This window comes from Notamacropus eugenii, chromosome 1, assembly GCF_028372415.1.
Source record: "Notamacropus eugenii isolate mMacEug1 chromosome 1, mMacEug1.pri_v2, whole genome shotgun sequence".
NCBI lineage: Eukaryota > Metazoa > Chordata > Mammalia > Diprotodontia > Macropodidae > Notamacropus > Notamacropus eugenii.
The window spans coordinates 377,002,323-377,022,441 of record NC_092872.1 but is presented as its reverse complement, the minus strand read 5'-3'; the positions used below and the strand labels follow the sequence as shown (position 1 = coordinate 377,022,441).

The following is a 20,119-nucleotide window of genomic DNA, read 5'->3' as shown; positions in this document are numbered from 1 at the left end:
TTCTGTCATTACCAACTTCTCATCATTCCACCCTTCCTTAATTTCAGGCTGTGACCCCCCCAGCTCCATCCATACTTTCTTCCCTTCATAATCTTGACCTATTAGGTTTCCAGTTCAACTTTATACCACCCTATGCTCTTGAATCCCTTGCCCCACTGTCTTATTAATGCTCATCCTTTTTGAGATTCCAAACATGGACATCTTCCATTATCATCTTACCCACTATCTTTGCTACTTGAATGACATTAGAGGGAGGGAGACACAATTGTGCTCACTGGGTCCACTCTGCTGTATGCTCTCTGCTCTCAATTAGGCCCTGACAAACTGCTTCTCTTACCTACTACCTAAAGAGTCTGTTCCAAATCTTTTCCTCTTAAGCCACCTATGGTTATACCTGCCTCTGTCCTCCTCAGCAGAAAGCTTTGCTTCATGCTTCACTGCAAAAATGGAGGCCATCTATTACAAAGGTTCCTTTAGGTCTCAGTTCCATACTTCAAATCACACTGACATCACCCATTCTCTCTTCCTTTGATTCAGAGGATGAGATGGTCTTTTTCCTTTTGATGTTAAACCCCTTCTGCTGATGCCCTTGATCTCATCTTTTTCCGTCTCTCCCAGTAGTTTATCCCTTCAATCATTCTCTCATTCCCTCCCTAATTTTCACACTGTCTCTGCCCACTGGCTCATTCCCTGCAGTGTGAAAACATGTCCAGATATCTCAATCCTTAAATTACCTTCCCTTGAGTCTGCTATCACCCCAAGCTACTCTTACAATCTCCTCCCTTGAACAGCCAAAATCCCAGAAAAAGTTGTCTATACTCATGGTTTCCACTCTCTCCCACTCACTTTTCAGCCTCTTACAATTTGACTTCTGTCACCACTGAAACAGTTTTTCCAAGGTCAGTAATAATTTCTTTGTTGCTAAATCCAATGGCCTTTTCTCAGCACTTATCCTTCTTGACCTCTCACAGAGCTAAAGGATCTCAGAGTTTTAAGGGGCCTTCTAGACCAGCCTATACCTGGCCAAGAATGCTCTGTACAACATTCAGCCTTCTTGTGTAGACATGAGCAGCCAACCCATTCTCCTTTTTTGGATAGCTCTCGTTCTAAGGATATTTTCTTTACATCAAGACTAAATTCATGTATTTGAAATTTGCTGCTTTGTTTTATCCTCTGGGTCTGAATTGTTGTGTTTGTCCTTTGTTGCTGAAGACGAACATGCCAGAAAAATGATGACATGACTTGCACTTGTCTTTGTTTTGAGTGAGGGAGGGCTGTGCAGGTCACCAGCCTCACTTCTCCTCCAGAGCCATCTGGATCCAGTGACCAGATATTCATCAGGGTAACTAGAGATGGCCCAGGATGCAGTGGGAGACCTTGTCCCCTTTAGGCCAAGGCCTATTCAGGTACTTTCTTAGGATGAGGTAATGCCCATTCGATGAATAGGCTTGTTTAAGAAGTAGTCAGGAGACGGCCCCTTTAATGAGACAAACAAAAATAACTACATCAGGCTGGGAGGGAAATAGCAACAGTTACTATTGATAATCATTCTTAAGCCAGGAGGGTCCAGGAAACAGCCCTTAAGTGGAGCTTGGGCAAGATCCTAGTATTGTCCAATCTATGGGCTTCACAGTGCAGTAGATTGAAGGTTTTTGCAAAGGAAAAGGGAGGGGAGCGGAGGGAGAAATCTAGACAGTAAATCCCAAGTTAACTGGGCATCCTCTGGCCATCCAAATTTACCTTCCTTTGGACAGGAGAAGGAAGGGGAGGGGGAGACAGACAGGAGAGGAGCAGCTGAGTTACCCAGCTAGCTGGGACCCATTCAGGCAGCTCCATCTGGGTCTAAGTAGAGTAAATCTAACCCCTCTTTCACATGACAGCCTCTCAGATACTTCAAGATAGCTTTCATGTTCCCAAATCCTTCTCCAGGTTTAACACTCCAACATCCTTTGGTCCTCATGCAGCATGACCTCGAGGTCTTTCACCAACCTGGGTTACTAAAGTCCTTCCTAAAAAAATGTGGTGCCCAGAACTACTCATAACACTACTGATATGTTCTGAGCAGGGCAAAGTACAGTGGACCCACCATTTCATTCTCTGCCATTTGTTGTTGCTATTGAATCTTTTCAGTCATGTTGGTCTCTTCATGACCCCATCTGGGGTTTTCTTGGCAAAGATACAGGAGTGCTTTGCCATTTCCTTCTCCAACTGATTTTACAGATGAGGAAACTAAGGTAAACAGGGTTAAGTGACTTGCCCAGGGTCACACAGCTAATAAGTGTCTGCAGCCAGGAAGATGAATCTTCCTGAATCCATGCCCAGTGCTTCATCACTTAGATTCACTTCATCCACTTCATCACCTAGATTCCTCATTATGATTCTCTTAACGAAGCCTAAGCTGTATTGTCCATAAAGAAAACTAGTATTGTTGAAAAAGCATTCAGCAATGAATTTCATGGCCAGTAAAGTTGGGCACCAAGAATTTTACCTCTTTTGGTTGATATGTCACAGTGTTGGGCCTGACCTAGTTTGCAAGGTGACTATGTCTTAATTGCACAATTCCATTACAAAGAAAGAAATGATTAAATGGTTAATAATAATTAGGGGACCCAGAAAAACAGGAGTAATAGCTTTATATCCTTCTCAGGAAGCAATTTAGAGCTAAAAAGGTATATTTAGTTTTGTTATGACATTTTAAAAATCACAAATAAGTCTTGGAAAGAATCCAAAGTGATAAAAGATATATTTAAAAAGTAAACTGATGAAAGGTTAACTGAACTAGACTTCTTCAGTACAATAAAACATGCTTTCCAGTACAGTGAAGTACTGTCACTATCAAATAGTATAGTTATTAGGCACTCACACTGAAGTGGCAATTCTCTATAGAAATACACAGAGGAGTTCTAGCCAAAATTATTCAGGGATCACACAATAGGAACTACAGCCTCTCATTACCGCTTTAGGAGAAAGTTGAACTAGGGAAGGAGCTGGAAAAGCCTCATCATTTGACGCTGTTGAACAACACCTACCTCTGGACTCTCTGCCCTGGGTTTTTGGGACACAACTTGGTGATGCTTCTCTTTGTGAAGACTCCATGTGACTGATTCTTCTCCATCTCCTCTGTATGAGCAGGGGTACGGAAAGGGAATAAGCATTTATATAAGCACCAGCACTAAGTGGAAGGTGGTTATTGTTGTTGTTTTCAGTTGTGTCCGGCTCCCTTCCCCTCCCTCCCTATAAGGGGTTTTCTTGGCAGAGATATTAAAGTGGTTTGCCATTTCTTTCTCCAGCTCATTTTACAGATGAGGAAACTAAGGAAAGCAGTTAAATGACTTTTGCAGAGTCAAACAGGCTATAGTGAAGTCAGATTTGAACTCAGTCTTCCTGACTTCAGAACCAGCACTCTATCCAATGTACCACCTAAATGCCCAGAAGTGAAAGGCAGGTATTATTCATATCCCCATTCTACAGCTTAGGAAATTGAAACAAACAGAGGCTAAGGGACTTGCCCAGGGTCACACTGTTAATAAGTGTCTGAGGTTGGATATGAATTCAGGTCTTCCTGACTCCAGGCCCAGCACTGTATCATCCAAGAATCAACCTCTATGACTCAGCCAGATATGAGCCCCATACACATTCCTAGCTTCTGAAGTGTCTCCTCATTTTTTCTCTATATCTATCTCTTGGTGAGCTCATCTGTTTCCATGGATGCAATCCTCATTTCTACCCATATGTTTCCCATAGCTATATATTTAGCCATCTTCTCTCTCCTGAGCTCTAGTCCAGTATTTTGAATTGCTTTCTGGACATCTCTACCAAATGTACCATAGACACCTCAAACTCAAAATATTCAAAATTTAATTAATTATCTTTTGCCCCTAAACCCACTTCTCCTCATAGAACAACTCTTTCTAGTCATCCAGCTTTACAACCCAGGAGCATCAGCAGCAGTTCATTCTAATTCAATCCCCATATCCAATCAGTTGCCAAATCTTGTCAATTTTGTCTCTACAGTATTAACTGCAGCTATCCCTTCTCTCTATTCATACCACAATCACCCTAGTCCAGATCCTCATCTCCTCCTTCTTGGACAACTACTTGCTCAAAAAACTTCAATAGCTTCCATTTTTTTCTAAGATATATACAAGTTTCTCTCTTTGGTGTCTAAAGTTGTCTATGGTCTAGCTCTTATCAACTTTTTTTCAGGTTCCTTATGTATGATTTGCCCTCATACACTGGCCTATTTAATATTCTCTGTAGAGTCATTTCCTGTCTGCAAACCTGTGTATAGATTGCCCGCCATGCTTTCCCTCCTCACCTCTGCCTCTGGGTACTTCTAGTTTCCTTTTAAGCTATACCTCCTTTAAGAGGTCTTTTTTGATTCTCTCAATTATTAGTGCTACCCCCCTTCCAATAACTTTGTATGTCTCCTCTACTTATGCATTGCAAACAGTTGTTCTGTGAACATGTTGTTCAAAATACAGTCTAAGTTCTTTTGAAAGCAATGGCTTTCTCATTTTTGTATTTATATACCGAGTACCTAACATGATGCCTGGAACATAATATGAATGCCAGAAAAAAAAAAACAAACAAAATGAAAAAACAATATGCTTGTTCATTCAATCCTAATAATTACAGTTGGCATGGGCTGCATGGGGACATAATAGGTGTCTTTTCATTTGAAATATTCAAGGAGAGACAGAATGACTACTTGGCAGGGAAAGTATAAAAGAGATTCTCAAACAAGTATAGGTCGGATTGTGCCTCTGAGGTCCCTTTCTGCTCTGATATGTTTTAATTCTAGACTACCTGAACTAATTTGTGTATCATAATATCACTGTTGCCACAATCAGTGTTTACAGCTCTGAATCCCTTCTTTAACGTTTACCAACCCTGAGCCATTTCTATTATATGGATTAAATGTATGGACTACATGTGTGCACACATATATGTGTATGTATATGTGTGTGTGTTTATTCACATACTTTTACTCCTTTTGGACATAGAAATGTATGTATATATACACATGTGTATATACTTATATGTACACACACACACATATGTGTGTATGTCAAATATCTGGAAGCAATTAGGTAGCTCAGTGGACAGAGTACTAAGCCTAGAACCAGGAAGACCTGAGTTCAAATGTAGCCTCAGATACTTACTAGCTATGTGACCCTGGGCAAGTCACTTAACCCTGTCTATCCCAGTTTCCTCATATGTAAAAAGACCTAGAAAAAAAAATGGTAAACCACTCCAGTATCTTTGCCAAGAAATCCCCCAATGGGATCATGAAGAGTCAGTCACAATTGAAACAAATGAATAACAACACATCAAAACAACCACCTACTATGTGTAGAGCACCATGTTTAGTGCTGGAGCTTAAAGGCTTATAAAGGATATAACCTAGTATTTACAGGGGAAAGAATGTATGGTCGTAAGTAAGAGAATTCTAGTCTCACTGGTTCAAGGACTTTTAACATGCAAATAAATGTACTTTCCCAAGTTATAACTGGACATCTCACAAGCTTAGACCATCAATCTGGCCTAGCTAGTTTCCCCTAGACGTAGTTGTAATAGCCTTCACCCTTGTCTTCTAATCAGCACTAGAAGTCAACTCCATGGCTTTCTGCCCACTTAATCCTACCATAGCTCAGGTTGCAAAACTTGGAATCTTAAAAGGCATACAAAAAATTCCTCTCACTATGAAAAGATCTAAGAATTCACTGAATGGTGCTGGTTCTTTGTTGTCAATAATTTGTTGTTGCTGCTAGTCATTTTTCAGCTGTGTCAGACTCTTTGGCCCCACGTGGGGCTTTCTTGACAAAGATATTAGAGAGGTGTGTCATTTGTTTCTCCAGTTCATGTTACAGATGAGAAAACTGCTGCTGTCAATAATACTACCTAACAAATTGGAATCTATTGCCAATTGGGAGGATGAAAACTTGTTCAAGCAAACCACTGATCTGGCTATTTGGACAAAGATGGAAATAGTGAATCTAGAACTGGACATTCTGGTTTTCAGTAGATATGTATTCTCACTATGTTGAGCAACAAAAAATTAAGATGTTAAAGTTTAACTTAAAGCAATATGTGAAGACAACAATGTGTGTAGTTTTAGAAGCTACAAGCTGGCCTCTTCAAACAAGCTCTTGATATAAAAAAAAAAAAAAAAAGGGAAGAGGATAACAACTCCAACTGATCTTCCCCAATTCTTCCAAATGTTTCATCAGTATATAGGAGTCACCATAACAAAAGGGCCAAAAGATAAACCACCTCATTTAGTAACTGCTTGACCGCCATGTGAAGCAGAGAAACAAGGCAGCTTCTAAACATTGGTTTAGAACATAAATTCATTCGCAAAACATTATGGTGCAGAATGATGAAAGATATGAGCATTACTAACTCATAAAACATAAAAGAAATAGAGAGGAAAAGGAGACTGAAAAAAGCTTGACAGAAGGCTCAATTAAGCCAAATAACTCAATTTATCCTGAGATAATCCAACAGGAAAGAGGACAACAACGGGATGGTAAATGCACAATTTCACAGGCATTTAAAAAGTGATACATCCTCATCATCATTGACAGTGGAAACATCACATTTGGACTATAACCTTAGTATCCAGTGCACTATGCAAGTGCTAAATGCTAAGGAGACAGAGATGAAAATAAAACCCATTTTGCCCTCAAAGAACATGCATTTTACCTGAATGGCTACTTTTAAAAAATATAAAATTCTTATGAGGACTATATGTGTGCATGTATACATATTTGTACAAAGAATATACATGACAAAAACATGATAAGGAAAGAGAGACTTTCATAAACGATATCTCCTAACAGATGAAATCTGCTTACTCAAGCAATTTCTTACAAAAGAGCCTCAAGGGGATAGAAGTATGTAAGGAGATGTGTACAACTGTACACAGCTGCCCATCACACAGCTGCCCATCATAGCTTAAGCTGATTTAAGAGCATCAAGACATACCCTTAAAACTGATGTTAGATAATTTGTGGTGATTGATACAAATATCAATTGGTATGCGAAAAATGCAAGAAAATTTGGGTAGGAAAGTGTAGTTGAGAGAAGAAAGGGAGTAAAAAGAGTGATTTCCCCTGTGAGTGTGAAATTAAGGAGACAAGGTAGGGAGAAGAGGATTCTATCAGTAGAATGATACTTGCAGGCAAAGATTGCATTATTTTTACTTTTGTGACCTAGTATAGGTCCTTGCACATAGTAAGTACTTAAGTTTATTGAATTTGACCAAGTTGAGACTGAAGTATCCAGGAGCCTCAGGAATTATATGAGTTTGGGGTTGAAGGAAAGAGGCTATTGAGATAATAGGGAGGAAGCTTCGATATGAAGGGAATTCAGGGTTAGACTAACACAGTGCCTGCGCATTTATCCCTAAGAGAACTGGGGCAGGGACCAGGTCCTAGTGATCTTTCAAATTAATTTTGGGGAGCAGTGATGAGTAAAAGTTGACCAGATTTACATTTATGCTAATTGTCAAAAAATTTTTTTCTGAACCCCTTCTAGTTGTCTTACAGGAAAAGAAAGCATTCGTAGTGCTCAATGGATCTGGAAGAATAACTGGGTCCATACCAGAATGAAAAGTAAAGAGGATGAAAGAGATTGGGTACATTTGGTTATTTTTTTTATAAGTTAATTTATTTATTTTTAGTTTTCAACATTCACTTCCATATGTTTTAAATTTTCTTCCCTTCCTTCCCCTCTCCCTCCCCAAGATAGCATGCAATATAGGCTCTCTCTATATATTCCAATTAAACATATTTTCACATTAGTCATGTTGTATAGAAGAATTAGAATCAATGGGAGGAACCATGAGAAAGAAAAACAAAATAAAACAAAAAAGAAAATAGTCTGCTTTGCTCTGCATTCAGACTCCATATTTCTTTCTCTGTATATGGACGGCATTTTCCATCATGAGTCTTTTGGAATTGTTTTAGGTCCTTGCATTGCTGAGAAGAGCGAAGTCTATCAAAGTCAGTCATCACACACTATGGCTGTTACTGTCACTGCTCACTTCATTCAGCATCATCAGTTCATCTAAATCTTTCCAGGTTTTTTCTGAAGTCGATCTGCTAATCATTTCTTATAGCACAATAGTATTCCATTACATTCATATACCACAACTTGTTCAGCCATTCCCCAATTGATGGGCATCCTCTCAATTTCCAGTTCGTTGTCACCACAAAAAGAGCTGTTATAAATATTTTTATACACGTGGGTCCTTTTACCATTTTTATGACCTCTTTGGGATACAGTCCTAGAAATGGTATTACTGGATCAAAGGGTGTTTGATTATTTTTAAAGCATTTGATTCAGCAGAACAAAATAACTGCCTTAAAGACTTTCTTCCAACAAGGTACCACTAATATATTAAGATCTCCATAAATACAAAAATATTTATCGTAGCTATTTTTATTATAGCAAAGAACTGAAATCTGGGGAGGGGGGGAGGGTACACATCAATTGCAGAATAGCTAAACAAACTGAGTGTAATAGAATACTACTGTATTGTATTGTATTGTAAGAAATGACAAAAGGGGACAGTTTCGTTTCAGAGAAACCTGGGCAGAATTGTACAAATTGATGTAATGTAAAGCAAACAGAACCAGGAGAACAATTTATACAATAGCACTGTAAAGACAGACAACTTTGTATATAACACCTAAGAGATAGGCAGAATTGACCAAAAAGGAAAATGACAAATCTTGGTGGGGCGGGGTCCTATGGAAAATCAAGCACATCAATAATGTACTTTTGGTACAGCCATGAACTCACTTAGCCACTTTGGAAAAGCACTTTGCAGCTATGCTCCCCAAAATACTAAACTGTACATACCCTTTGGTCCAGTGATACTATTAGTAAGGCTATACCGCAAAGAAAGAAGGAAAGGGTGTACAAAAATATTTATTGTAGTTCTTTTTGTAATGTCAAAGAACTGAAAATTAAGGGGGTGTTCATAAAGTGGGTAGTGGCAGAACAAATTATGGTATATAAATGTAATTCTATGTATAAATGTATTCTATGGTATATAAATGTAATACTATAAGAAATGGAAAAAAGACAATTTCAGAGAAATCTGGAAAAATTTGTGTGAATTGGTACAGGTGTATTTTTTTTTTTTAGTTTTTATGTATTTTTTTAATTAACAAAAACCCATTTTCTCTCCTTCCCAACTCCCTCTATGGAAAAAGAAAATAAAGGGGACAAAAAGAAAAACTAAAACCTTGTAACCAATCTGTCTAGTCAAGCAAAATGAATTCTCACAAGAATTACTTTTAAAACTATACATCTCATTCTGCACCCAGAATTTATTGCCTTTCTATCAGGAAGTAAGTAGCATGCTTTATCACTGTTCCTCCGGAATCATGGTCAATCACCGCACTGATAAGCACTTTTAATCCTTTCAAAGTTGTTTGTTTTCTTAATGTTGTTGCATATTTTTTTCTACTAGTTCTGCTCACGTAACTCTGCATCAGTTCATATAAAAATTCCCAGGTCTCTGAAAGCATTTCATCATTTCTTGAGGGACAATAATATTCCATTACTTTCACATGCTACCATTTGTTCATATATTCCTCAATTGATGGGAACTGTCTCAGTTTCTAGGACTTTGTTACTACAAAAAATTGTTATAAATATATTTTTGTACACATGGATCCTTTTTCCTATCTCTGGAGCATAAGCCTCGTAGCAGTTTTAGTGGGTTAAAGAGCTGGCTCAGTTCAGTCACTTTCTGGGCATAGTTCCAAACTGTTCTCAGGAATGGCTGGAGCGGTCCATAGCTCTACCATTAAAGCATTAATGTGCTTGTTTTCCCACAGCTCCTCTCGCTATTTGTCATTTTCCATTTTGTCACCGTGGTCAATCGGATGGATGTGAGGTGGAGTCTCAGTTTCTTTAACTTTCATTTTTCTAATTATTAAATGACTTGGAACACTTTTTTTTTCATGTAGCTATTGTTAGCTTGACTCTTCCTGGGAAAACTGGTTATTCATATCTTTTATCTGCTTATCAACTTGGAGAATAGAACTGAAGTAGAATGAAGTGAGCAAATCACAATAACAATTTAAATGATAAATTAATGTAAAGACAAACGACTTTGAAAGACCTGAAAGAAAAGACTTTTTTTTTTAACATGGCCAATATGTTTTGGAAACTTGTTTTGCTTGAAGATAAATATTGTTTACAAAGGTTTTGTTTTTCTTTTCCAAGGGCATGGGTATGGGGAAGAAGAAGGGAGAGAAAATAAATGCTTATTAATAGAAAAAACAAACAAATAAGTCATTGCTCAAAAAGAGATAATCCCTACTTCACCAAAAAAAAATACACTGAGTTGCAATATTAAGAAAGATAAATGGTGACATCAAATTTCAGGAATATATATTATATAGAGGACATAGTATCATTCCCACTAGTCTGAGCTCCTGGACAGCAGGGCTGCTGTTATTTTCATTTTTTCCTTTCTTTGTATCCCCAGAGCTTAGCACAGCTCTGGGCATGTGGTGGGTGGTTAAGAAATGCTACTTGACTTGATCAAAATGAGTAAACCAAGCCCTCCTGACTAATAAGAGAAAAAAAAAGAAACAACTTTGAAAGACTTAAGAAGGTGGATTATTGGTATACTTATAGAATACCAGAGAACCAACTAAAAAACTAGTGTAAATAAGTAACAATTTCAGCAAAGTTGTGGGATATAAAGTAAACCCATATAAACCATCAGCATTTCTATAGATTACCAACAAAGTCTAGCTGAAAGAGATGGAAAAAGAAATTTCATTTAAAAGACTGTACAAAATACTTGGGAGTCTACCTGTTAAAACAAACCCAGGAACTATATGAACACAACTACAGAACACTTTTTACACAAATGAAGTTGTTGTGGAGGGGAAGTTGTATATTCAATGGAAGCGTTCACCTATATCATAGAAGATGTTCTGCACATCCAAATGAAAATGGATTACCTATAGATGGGGAGATTTCTAAATGTTTTTGTTTATCGTTTGTACTTTGTTCATTATATTAAAAACTCAGAGTGCTAAAGGGTTTCCTTAATAAGATTCATGACAATATGAAAGAGCCTAATAATCCACACAGAAAAAAACAAATGGACAAAGAATTTCTAGTGTCTAGACTGAAGTATGCAATTGGACAGGCAGGCTTTAACTGATCATTAATACACATATCTTGAATAGGCATTGTAGGTGAACAAAGAACTAGGTCTAGAACTGAACAGAAAAAAGTGAGTGCATTGTACCATATTTGGCAAAATGCACAGTATTTTCAATTGTTGGGGGTGTAAGCTCAGTTTTCATGCCTCAATCCCCAGCTGTCCCTGGGGGGCCTCGTGAGAGATCTGAGGTTTAGAAGTCCTCACTTTTACCTGCCCGAGACTGTTCACGTGAAAACTGAGCTTACACCCCCAACATTCAATGATAGTACTCTCCCTGACAAAATGAAACAAAATAAAAAAGATTTATCAATACAACTATTGTCCTGATAATGCCATATAACCATATATCAACGAATTTAAAAATGCAGCTGATCTAAAGGCAATGGAGAGATAGATACATGATGGACAGAAGCAACCTCTAGCATGTTACAAATGATATTTCTAAAATTGAACTAATTATATTTCCTCTAAAACCCATCCCTACTTGAAATTTCCCTGTTTCTTTGTTGGGACTACTAACCTAGCTACCCAAGTTTGTAACTTAAGAGTTATCCTTGAATCTCTGTTTTCCCTCGATGCCCATATCCAGTCAGTTGCCAGTACCTGTTGATCATACCCAACTCATGCAGCCATATCACCCCTTGTCTGTACTATCTGCAACAGTTTCTTAATTGGTCTCCCTGCCTTCAATCTCACCAATCCTCCCATATGGCCGTTAAATCGATAACACTAAGACAGAGATTTGACCATTGTATTCCCTATTCAAAAATCTCCAGTGGCTCCCTACTACTGCTAGAATAAAACATAAGTTCTCACTCTGGCATTTAAAACTTTTTACTATCTAGTTCTCACATAACTTTCTAGTCTTATTGCATAGCATTCTCTATCCTATACTCTCCACTTCAGTCAAATTAGCTCATTAGCTGTTTCTGGTATGCAATATTCCATCTTCTACCTTCATGCTTTTGCATAAAATGGTCCCTCGCATTCCTTATGTGCTCCCTCCTCATTTCTACCATGAGGAATCCCTAGCTTCCTCTCAAGTACAGTTCAGGCATAACATAGCTACATGAGGTTGTTCCCCTTCCTCCTAGTTATTATTTCTCATTTCATTCTGAATTACTTTCTACTAAATAAATGCAAAGTTTATTAAACATATCTGTGTACCTATTAAGTGACCCCAGGAGAATGTAAATCCCCTGAAAGCAAAGACATTGTTAATCTTTGTACTCCCATTGTCTAGTAAATAGGGATCAGAAATTGGGATTGGATTTGTGATTTCATGAACAAAGGCAGCTCCTGGATTGAGGAAACTCCCTCTACAATGCAGATCTATACCCTCACAGTAATTTATACTCTCGAGTTGCCTAGAACACTGAAAACTGACTTGTCTGGCATCTCTGCTCTCTTATGACACAGCCAATATGTGTCATAAGTCAGAGACAAGACTTGCACCCAGATCTTTCTAGCTCTCTGCTAGTGTTACACTGACTTACACATAGTGGCCATTTAATAGGTATTTACTGAATAATATCTGTAGATGCAGTGGCATGACATCATCTTGGAAACGCACAGCCAGAAAGAAGACAGGCTGCTTATGTGATGAGATGACTAGTCCAAGTACTATTCTGGTACCCATGACAAGTTAAAAGAGTCAGAGAAAGACATCTGGTGCAGATCATAATGGAGTATTATGAAAAGGATGCCAACAAGAATCTTCTAGGATGAAAAAGCACAGACGGATTATAATCTGCCTGGTTTGACAAATTTACATTGAGAAGATCAGAGATACAATGAATTACTGAGAATGTTAACCTTTTTCCTAACATTCATATTTTCTTTCAATCATACTTTTTTATTATAATTCTATATTAAACAATGTCTAATAGTGACTATCTAATTCATACTATTAATTTAATAAACATATATTTTTATTAGCAAAAACATGGTTCTGGCTATATTTTAGGGATAGCACACATATGTGGGATCATCCAACATGGAAAAATATAGTAAAATGGATGCGATGATCCAGCTACAGAAGTAACTCTACCCCAATCTGGTTTTTATAGGTGATGAAATTAGAATGTCTCTCATATGTCATTATTGAGACAATTGAAATTAACATAAAATAAACTGTACTCTAACTACTTGGCAGTGGAAAGAATATTGGATTGGGAGTCAGAGTGTGACTGGCTAGTTATGAAACCATGGACAAGACTTAATTTCTCTGAGTCTTTTTTCCTCATCCAAAAAATAAAAAGAAAAAAAAAACTTGCTTATACTACCTATTCATAATGTTATTAAGATCGAATGCAATAATGAATATAGCATACTTTGGAACAGACTATAAAACATTAGCTATTATTATTGCTGTTAATAGCAAGTCAAGGTAACAAGCATTTATTAAGTACCTACAATTCCTTGAATTAATACTGTTATAAAGAGAGGGACAGGAAACTGCACAGAAAAAGGAAATGAAAAATCAGAATTGAATTAGAAAATCACAGAATCTCAGAGTTGGGGGACACTTCACAAGTCCAGCTATACTAATGGAGAAATTCACTTGATAACACCTCTAGCATTAGGGATTTGAGGTGGTCCATCCCATGTTAGGAAGTTGTTCTTTATACTATAAGATCATCTGCTCTCTTATAACGTCCAATAACCTAGTTGTGCTGAGCTGACAGAATGTCACTCCTTTTCTAGGGGCATTTAAAAACAGTTCTTGAGTTGGTCAAGTTAGTAGGGACCTGGAGACAGTATTAAGAACTGGCTTTTAAGCTAGACTTTCCTCTAAGCCTATGATTCCCATATCCACCCATATAGGGAACAATTGGGTAGAGGTGTAGAACCTGTTACATACTCCATCACTACTTTGCATCTTAAGTGTCTCCCATAGGGCTTTATACATAGAAAGCCCTTCATAAACGTGTTAAATAAGTAGCTGAAGTTCACGTGGGGCCAGATGCTCAAGCCAGCTAACTCAGTGACGTTCTGCTGAGCCTCTGTGGACTTACCAAGTAAACAAACCAGTTGTTCATCAGACTCCGCCTCTTCTAGGCCTTTGAGGAAACGGCTATTGACCTTGATAATATCATTAATGTTTGAGAATATCACATCCAAGTCTCCTTCTGGCAGCTAAAAGGTATAGAGATCAAAACAGGAGGTCAAAAGCACAGATATGAAATAAATCAAGGTCTTTTATTGAGGTCTTGGATCTAGCAAAACTATCAGAAACTCTCAGAAGAAAAGATTACAAAACATCACCATGAATTTCATCAACAAAGCTAGAAATTTCTCAAGATACAATAAAATGGATAATAAACATATCGTGCTACTAAATTTATTTAGAAAAATCAGATTTCAAAATAAAGATGGAACTAAACTAAAAAATTCCAGAAAAGATGATGTTGAAACTCAACAGTTTGACAAAATCTATTGATAACATAATGAAAGCTATTGATTTGGTGACAGATGGAAATATTTTATTAAACATTAAAATAACAGCAGAAGGAATAGAGAAAAATAAGTTTTTTAGAAGAATTTTTTAAAGGTTTTTAAAACAATGTAGACAATAGTCATAGATATGGGAGAAAGAATAAAGTGTGAAAACTTAGGAAGTATCAAGATTCCCAAAGACTGTGTAGAAGAAGATAATCTAGCCACCATGTTACGTTAAATTGCACAAGAAAATTTACCATAAATATTGAAAACAAGGGATAGGTTGGGCAGAAGCATGATGCAGTAGATTTAGAGTCAGAAGACTTGGATTTGAATCATGGATGGATCTGTCATGACTTGCCAGGTGAGTCAAATTCTCTTGGCCTTCCTTAGTTCCCTCAACTGTAAAATGAATTATTTGAAATATATGAGCTATTAGGTCCCTTCCAATTCTAAATCTAAAATTCTCATGATATCAATAGATATTAACTTCAGATTTAATTCATCTAGACACATTATTGTTGAACTTCAAGACTCAAGTGACAAGGAAATGATTTTATAAGCAATCAAGAAACATATCATATAAAAAACTACCAATTCTAATTGAACAAGATTTCTCTACAATTAAAAAAAAGACAGAAACAGAAATGTGAATATGCCTAAAGTTTAACGTTTAGATTTCATTTAAAAATCAATTTCTCGGCAAAGATAAACACTCTTTTTTGGAGAATGAAGGTGGCTCCCCAAGAAGTTAAAGCATAAGACTGTTTTCAAAAGAACTGTAAGTTAACAACATTATGAAACAACACTCTAAATCATTAATAATAATACATTAAGTATTTCATAGCTATCAGATTGGCCACAACAAAAAAACCTAAACAGTAAATGTTTGAAGGACAATGTGAAGACATACATACTAATTCTGTTGACAAAGCTATGAATTAGTCTCAAAAATAATTTGGAATTATTTTAGAAAAGTCACTAGACTCTAATCACCAGTCAATAAACTTTGATTAAGTGCTTATGTGCCATACATTGTCCTGTGTATTGGGGCAGCTAAGCAGTACCAGACCTGCAGTCAAGAAGATCAAATCTGGCTTCAGACACTTACTAGCTCTGTGACCTGCGCAGGTGACCTAAACTTGCTTGCCTCAGTTTCCTCATTTGTAAAATAAGCTGAAGAAGGAAATGGCAAACCATTCCAGTATACTTGCCAGGAAAATCCCAAAAGGGATCACAAAGAGTCGGATATGACTGAAATGAGTGAACAATAACAAGTTGTGCTATGAAAAAGAAAGACAGCCTCTGCTGTCAAGGTGCTTATAGTCTAAGGATGGAAATACAAAAAAGAAAGCTGAAAAGAAGGTACCAGGCAGGCCCAGTGGAGAAGGTAAAGAAGTCTACAAGGAGGGCGGCCAGGTAAGAAATTGGGAAGTGTCTGAGGAAATCTGTGTTTAGTGGCCTGATATTCACTAGGATGACTAGAGATGGCCCAGGATGCAAGGGGAGATCCTGGCTCTTTCAGGCCAAGGTCTTACATTCTCACTTTGAGTGAGATACACCCATTCAATGAATAGGCTTTTTTAAGTTGTTACTCAAGGGATGGCCCCTTTAATGAAAAAAAAAAATCAAACTGGGAGGGGAAGACCCTTAGGGTTCCTGGGTAAAAGAGAAACAGTTACTATTTAGTAATTACATTCCTTCTGTGCTAGGAAGGAAGTTACATCTTGCTAAAAGGTACTATCCACAATGAAGGGATATCAATACTAACCATAAGCATGAAGTAGTATAACATCCAGATTCTTAGAGGATAAGTTAAGTGAGTTATAGGAGAAAATAGCAAAACTGCACTAGTTGAGGGGGACCTCAATGTAAGCAGAAAGGACAGAATAATTTACACCATGATCAATATAACAAAAAAAAAAAAAATTAAAAGACTTCAGAACTTTGATCGGGGCGCTGAAAAATCTTCACATATCTTTTCCCCACAAAGAGGCGGTAGCTGATAAACTGTAGAATCAGGTATATATTATCAGATATGGCCAATATGTTGGTTTGACTTAATTAGACTTTCTTTTAATATGCGAGAGAAGGGTTATTGGTGAGTGGAATAGGTTTCGTGAAGACGTCTCAGATTGTAATTCTTCTCCCAAGGGTAAGAAAGACCAAGAAGCTCAAGGTTACAATATTTTTAGAGTGGAATAATTCCATATAAGGATATAAAACTGTGTAGTACATTAGGGTCTCAATGATTGGATAAAACTTACATAATTCTTCGATGTCTTCATTTCAGAAGGGATTGGCTAGATTTCACATCTAGAATGTAAGATCATATTCTCAGCTAATGAGGATAATGGTCAGTGCGGAGGGAGGGACTTGGGTTAGAGACTATATGTATCACTGCTTTTCCTTTGTCTTTGGTTTTTCCTGCCTCCAGACTACCTGGTGGAGGAATTGCCCCACTTCTCGAGAATCGAATAAATGAACTTTCTGTCATCACTTTGAGGGGCCTCTGAGTAATTAATTTAAGTAGGGAATCTTGTCATCCCACACACTGGGAAATGAGCCACTATTCTTTTTAAAGCATCAATAAAACTTTCTTAAAAGATGAAAGGTAACAATTTTTAAAGCTACATACATTTGAGAAATTTATAGAGGGAGGATCCAACCTGAAAAGAGATTTTGATTTATAGAATCAGAAAAGCGCAGAGACTTTGGGTCAGACTTAGGTATCAAAGTTAAGTATTTTGAAAGAAAAAAAGGAACAAGTAAAATGGCTGAGGGGGAAAAAGTAAAGGAAGGAGACAATCTCAGGGTGAATAAGTTTGAATCATTTAATAATTACAGTTGGGAAAACTGGTTAGCAATATGTCAAAAAACAACAGCAAAAATCCTCACAACCACACCTAACACCATGTACGACATTAATTTCAGTTGGATTATATGAAAACATAAAAACTACTAAAACATGTTTAAAAGATTGAAGAAAAATATTTATTTCAACTCTAAAAGGGAAATAAATTTCTACACAAAAGCAAATTGATTATTGTGAACAAGATAGAGATATTCAATTTTATAGCAATGAAAAATTTCTAACATACATATATTTCATATAAATGACTAAAAGAGAAAAAAATGGGGAAATTTTATGGCAAATATAACAGAAAATGGAAAAAAATTAACAATCACCTTAATGTCTAAAAGTTTAAAGAAACTGACAAAAAATATTCAAGGGCAAAACCCAAATGCATAAATGGCAGAATGAATAAGTTAGTTATATGTTAATTGCAGTTTACAAAAAAGGAAACACAAATTGTAAATTATCACTTTTAAAAAGTACTCAACTTTACTAATAATAGGAAATTATGGAAGTCTGAGGTACTACCTCATACCTATTAAATGGGCCGATATAACAGAAGAGAAAAATGACAAATATTGAAGAGGATGTGGGAAATTGAGACACTAATGTACTGTTGGTGGAGTTGTGTACTGATCCAACCATTCTGGAGAGCAATTTGGAACTATGCCCAGAGGACTATAAAATCATGAAAAACCCTTTGACCCAGCAATACCGCCTCTAGGGCTGTATCCCCAGGAGATCATAAAAATGGGAAAAGGTCCCACATGTACAAAAATACTTATAGCAGCTCTTTTTTGTTGCGGCAAAAAACTGGAAACTGAGGGCATGCCCATCAACTGGGAAATAATTGAACAAGTTGTGGCATGTGATTGTGATGGAATATTAATGTGCTGTAAGAAATGACAAGCAGGATGCTCTCAGAAAAATCTGGAAAGTCTTCTATGAATTGACACAAAGTGAAGTGAGCAAAACCAGGAGAACATTGTACACAATAAAAGCAATAATGTACAAAGATCAACTGTGAATGACTTAGTTCTTCTCAGCAATACAATGATCCAAGAAATTCCAAAGGGCTTATGATCAAAAATGCTATCCACCTCCAGTGAAAGAAGCAATGTAATCTAAATGTAAATTAAAGCATACTTTTAAAATTTCCTCTTTCACAACATGACTAATACGGAAATGTGTTGCATGATGATACATATATAACCTATATTAAATCTCTTGCCTTCTCAAAGAGAAGGGAGAGAAGGGAGGGAGGGAACTTGGAACTCAAAAGTTTTTAAAATGAATGCTAAAAATTGCTTTTACATGTAATTGGGAAAAAATTAAATATTTTTATAAAACAAAAAGACAAAAAAATATTGGTGTGATTCAGTTACTCCAGAAGTATATCAATTCTAGGGGCAGTGAACAAAGAACAAAATTTGTAAAAAACTAACAGTTAAATTAATGTACTTGCATGGTCTAACAACCAGGCTATGTTATTAGCACCCTCTACTCAACTTCCCACCCCTCTGTTACTATCACTGTACAAATGAAAAAGGACTATTCAAGACTAAGGATCATTTTCTAATGTTTCTGGGTTTCACGGCTTTCTTTTGACACGGAATTAATCATCTGTTGACTGAACAGGTGCTGATGAACTTCTCCACACTTAGCTAGGCTGGTCCTCAAACAGCAGGGACAATTTATCACCAAGGTCATACTCAAAGTTTTTCCAGCTTAGTAGGACTGGCAGAAGTTCTTTAAATTGAACTGGGTCAAAGGGTTTTGCATGATTTTATAGTCCTCTGGGCATAGTTCCAAATTGCTCTCCAAAATGATTGAATCAGTACACAACTCCACCAACAGTAGTACATTAGTGTCTCAATTGTCCCACATCCTCTTCAATATTTGCCATTTTTCTCTTCTGTCATATTGGTCCATCTAATAGGTATGAGGTGGTACCTCAGACTTCCATAATTTCCTATTATTAGTAAAGTTGAGTACTTTTTTAAAGTGATCATTTACAATTTGTGTTTCCTTTTTTGTAAACTGCAATTAACATATAACTAACTTGTTCATTCTGCCATTTATGCATTTGGGTTTTGCCCTTGAATATTTTTTGTCAATTTCTTTAAACTCAATTTCTTTTAAACTCCAATGGTATAGTCATGAATTCAGAGCCCACTACATGCTATAGTGAGAAATTAGAATTTATAGGGAGAAACAAACAAGAATATCAATGAAGAATTAGTATTTTAAAAAGAAGGAAATTCAACTCAACAAATATTTATTAAATACCTACTATGTACCTGGCACACTGCTAGGTTCAGGGGACATGAAGACATAAAAATTGAAATAACTCTTCCCCTAAGAAATCTTACATTTATATTGTGAGGGAAGGGCAACATGAATATAAAAAAATGAAATACAAAATGCAAAGTAATTTACATGGGGAAGGTGAATACTGAATATGAATGGCTGTTTATAATCAACAGAACGGGGATGGGGTAGTGGGAGGGAGAGGATAAGTCTGGCATGGATAGATATGAGGGAGTAAGGAATTTGGGCAGTCTATGACAGCATTCCGAGTAGAGCCATATGGCCACAGATTGTCACCACCTGCA

General features: G+C 36.8%; 1 protein-coding gene across 4 annotated transcripts in view; it reads right to left on the bottom strand.

Annotated features, from left to right (window-relative positions):
• The window catches only part of ARHGEF37 (Rho guanine nucleotide exchange factor 37), a 76,807-nt gene that overhangs the window by 32,995 nt on the left and 23,693 nt on the right, over nucleotides 1–20,119 (bottom strand). The window contains exons 2-3 of one of the 4 annotated variants that reach the window (XM_072630685.1): nucleotides 14,905–15,049; nucleotides 14,224–14,344 (exon numbers count right to left, since the gene is read on the bottom strand). In XM_072630685.1, the coding sequence (XP_072486786.1) occupies nucleotides 14,224–14,344; nucleotides 14,905–14,907 (124 nt within the window). In that variant the 5' untranslated portion in view covers nucleotides 14,908–15,049. Of the gene's footprint in view, nucleotides 1–3,029; nucleotides 3,121–14,223; nucleotides 14,345–14,904; nucleotides 15,050–20,119 lie in introns of those variants that run through there. The other 3 variants (XM_072630686.1, XM_072630682.1, XM_072630684.1) reach the window with 3 other exon arrangements.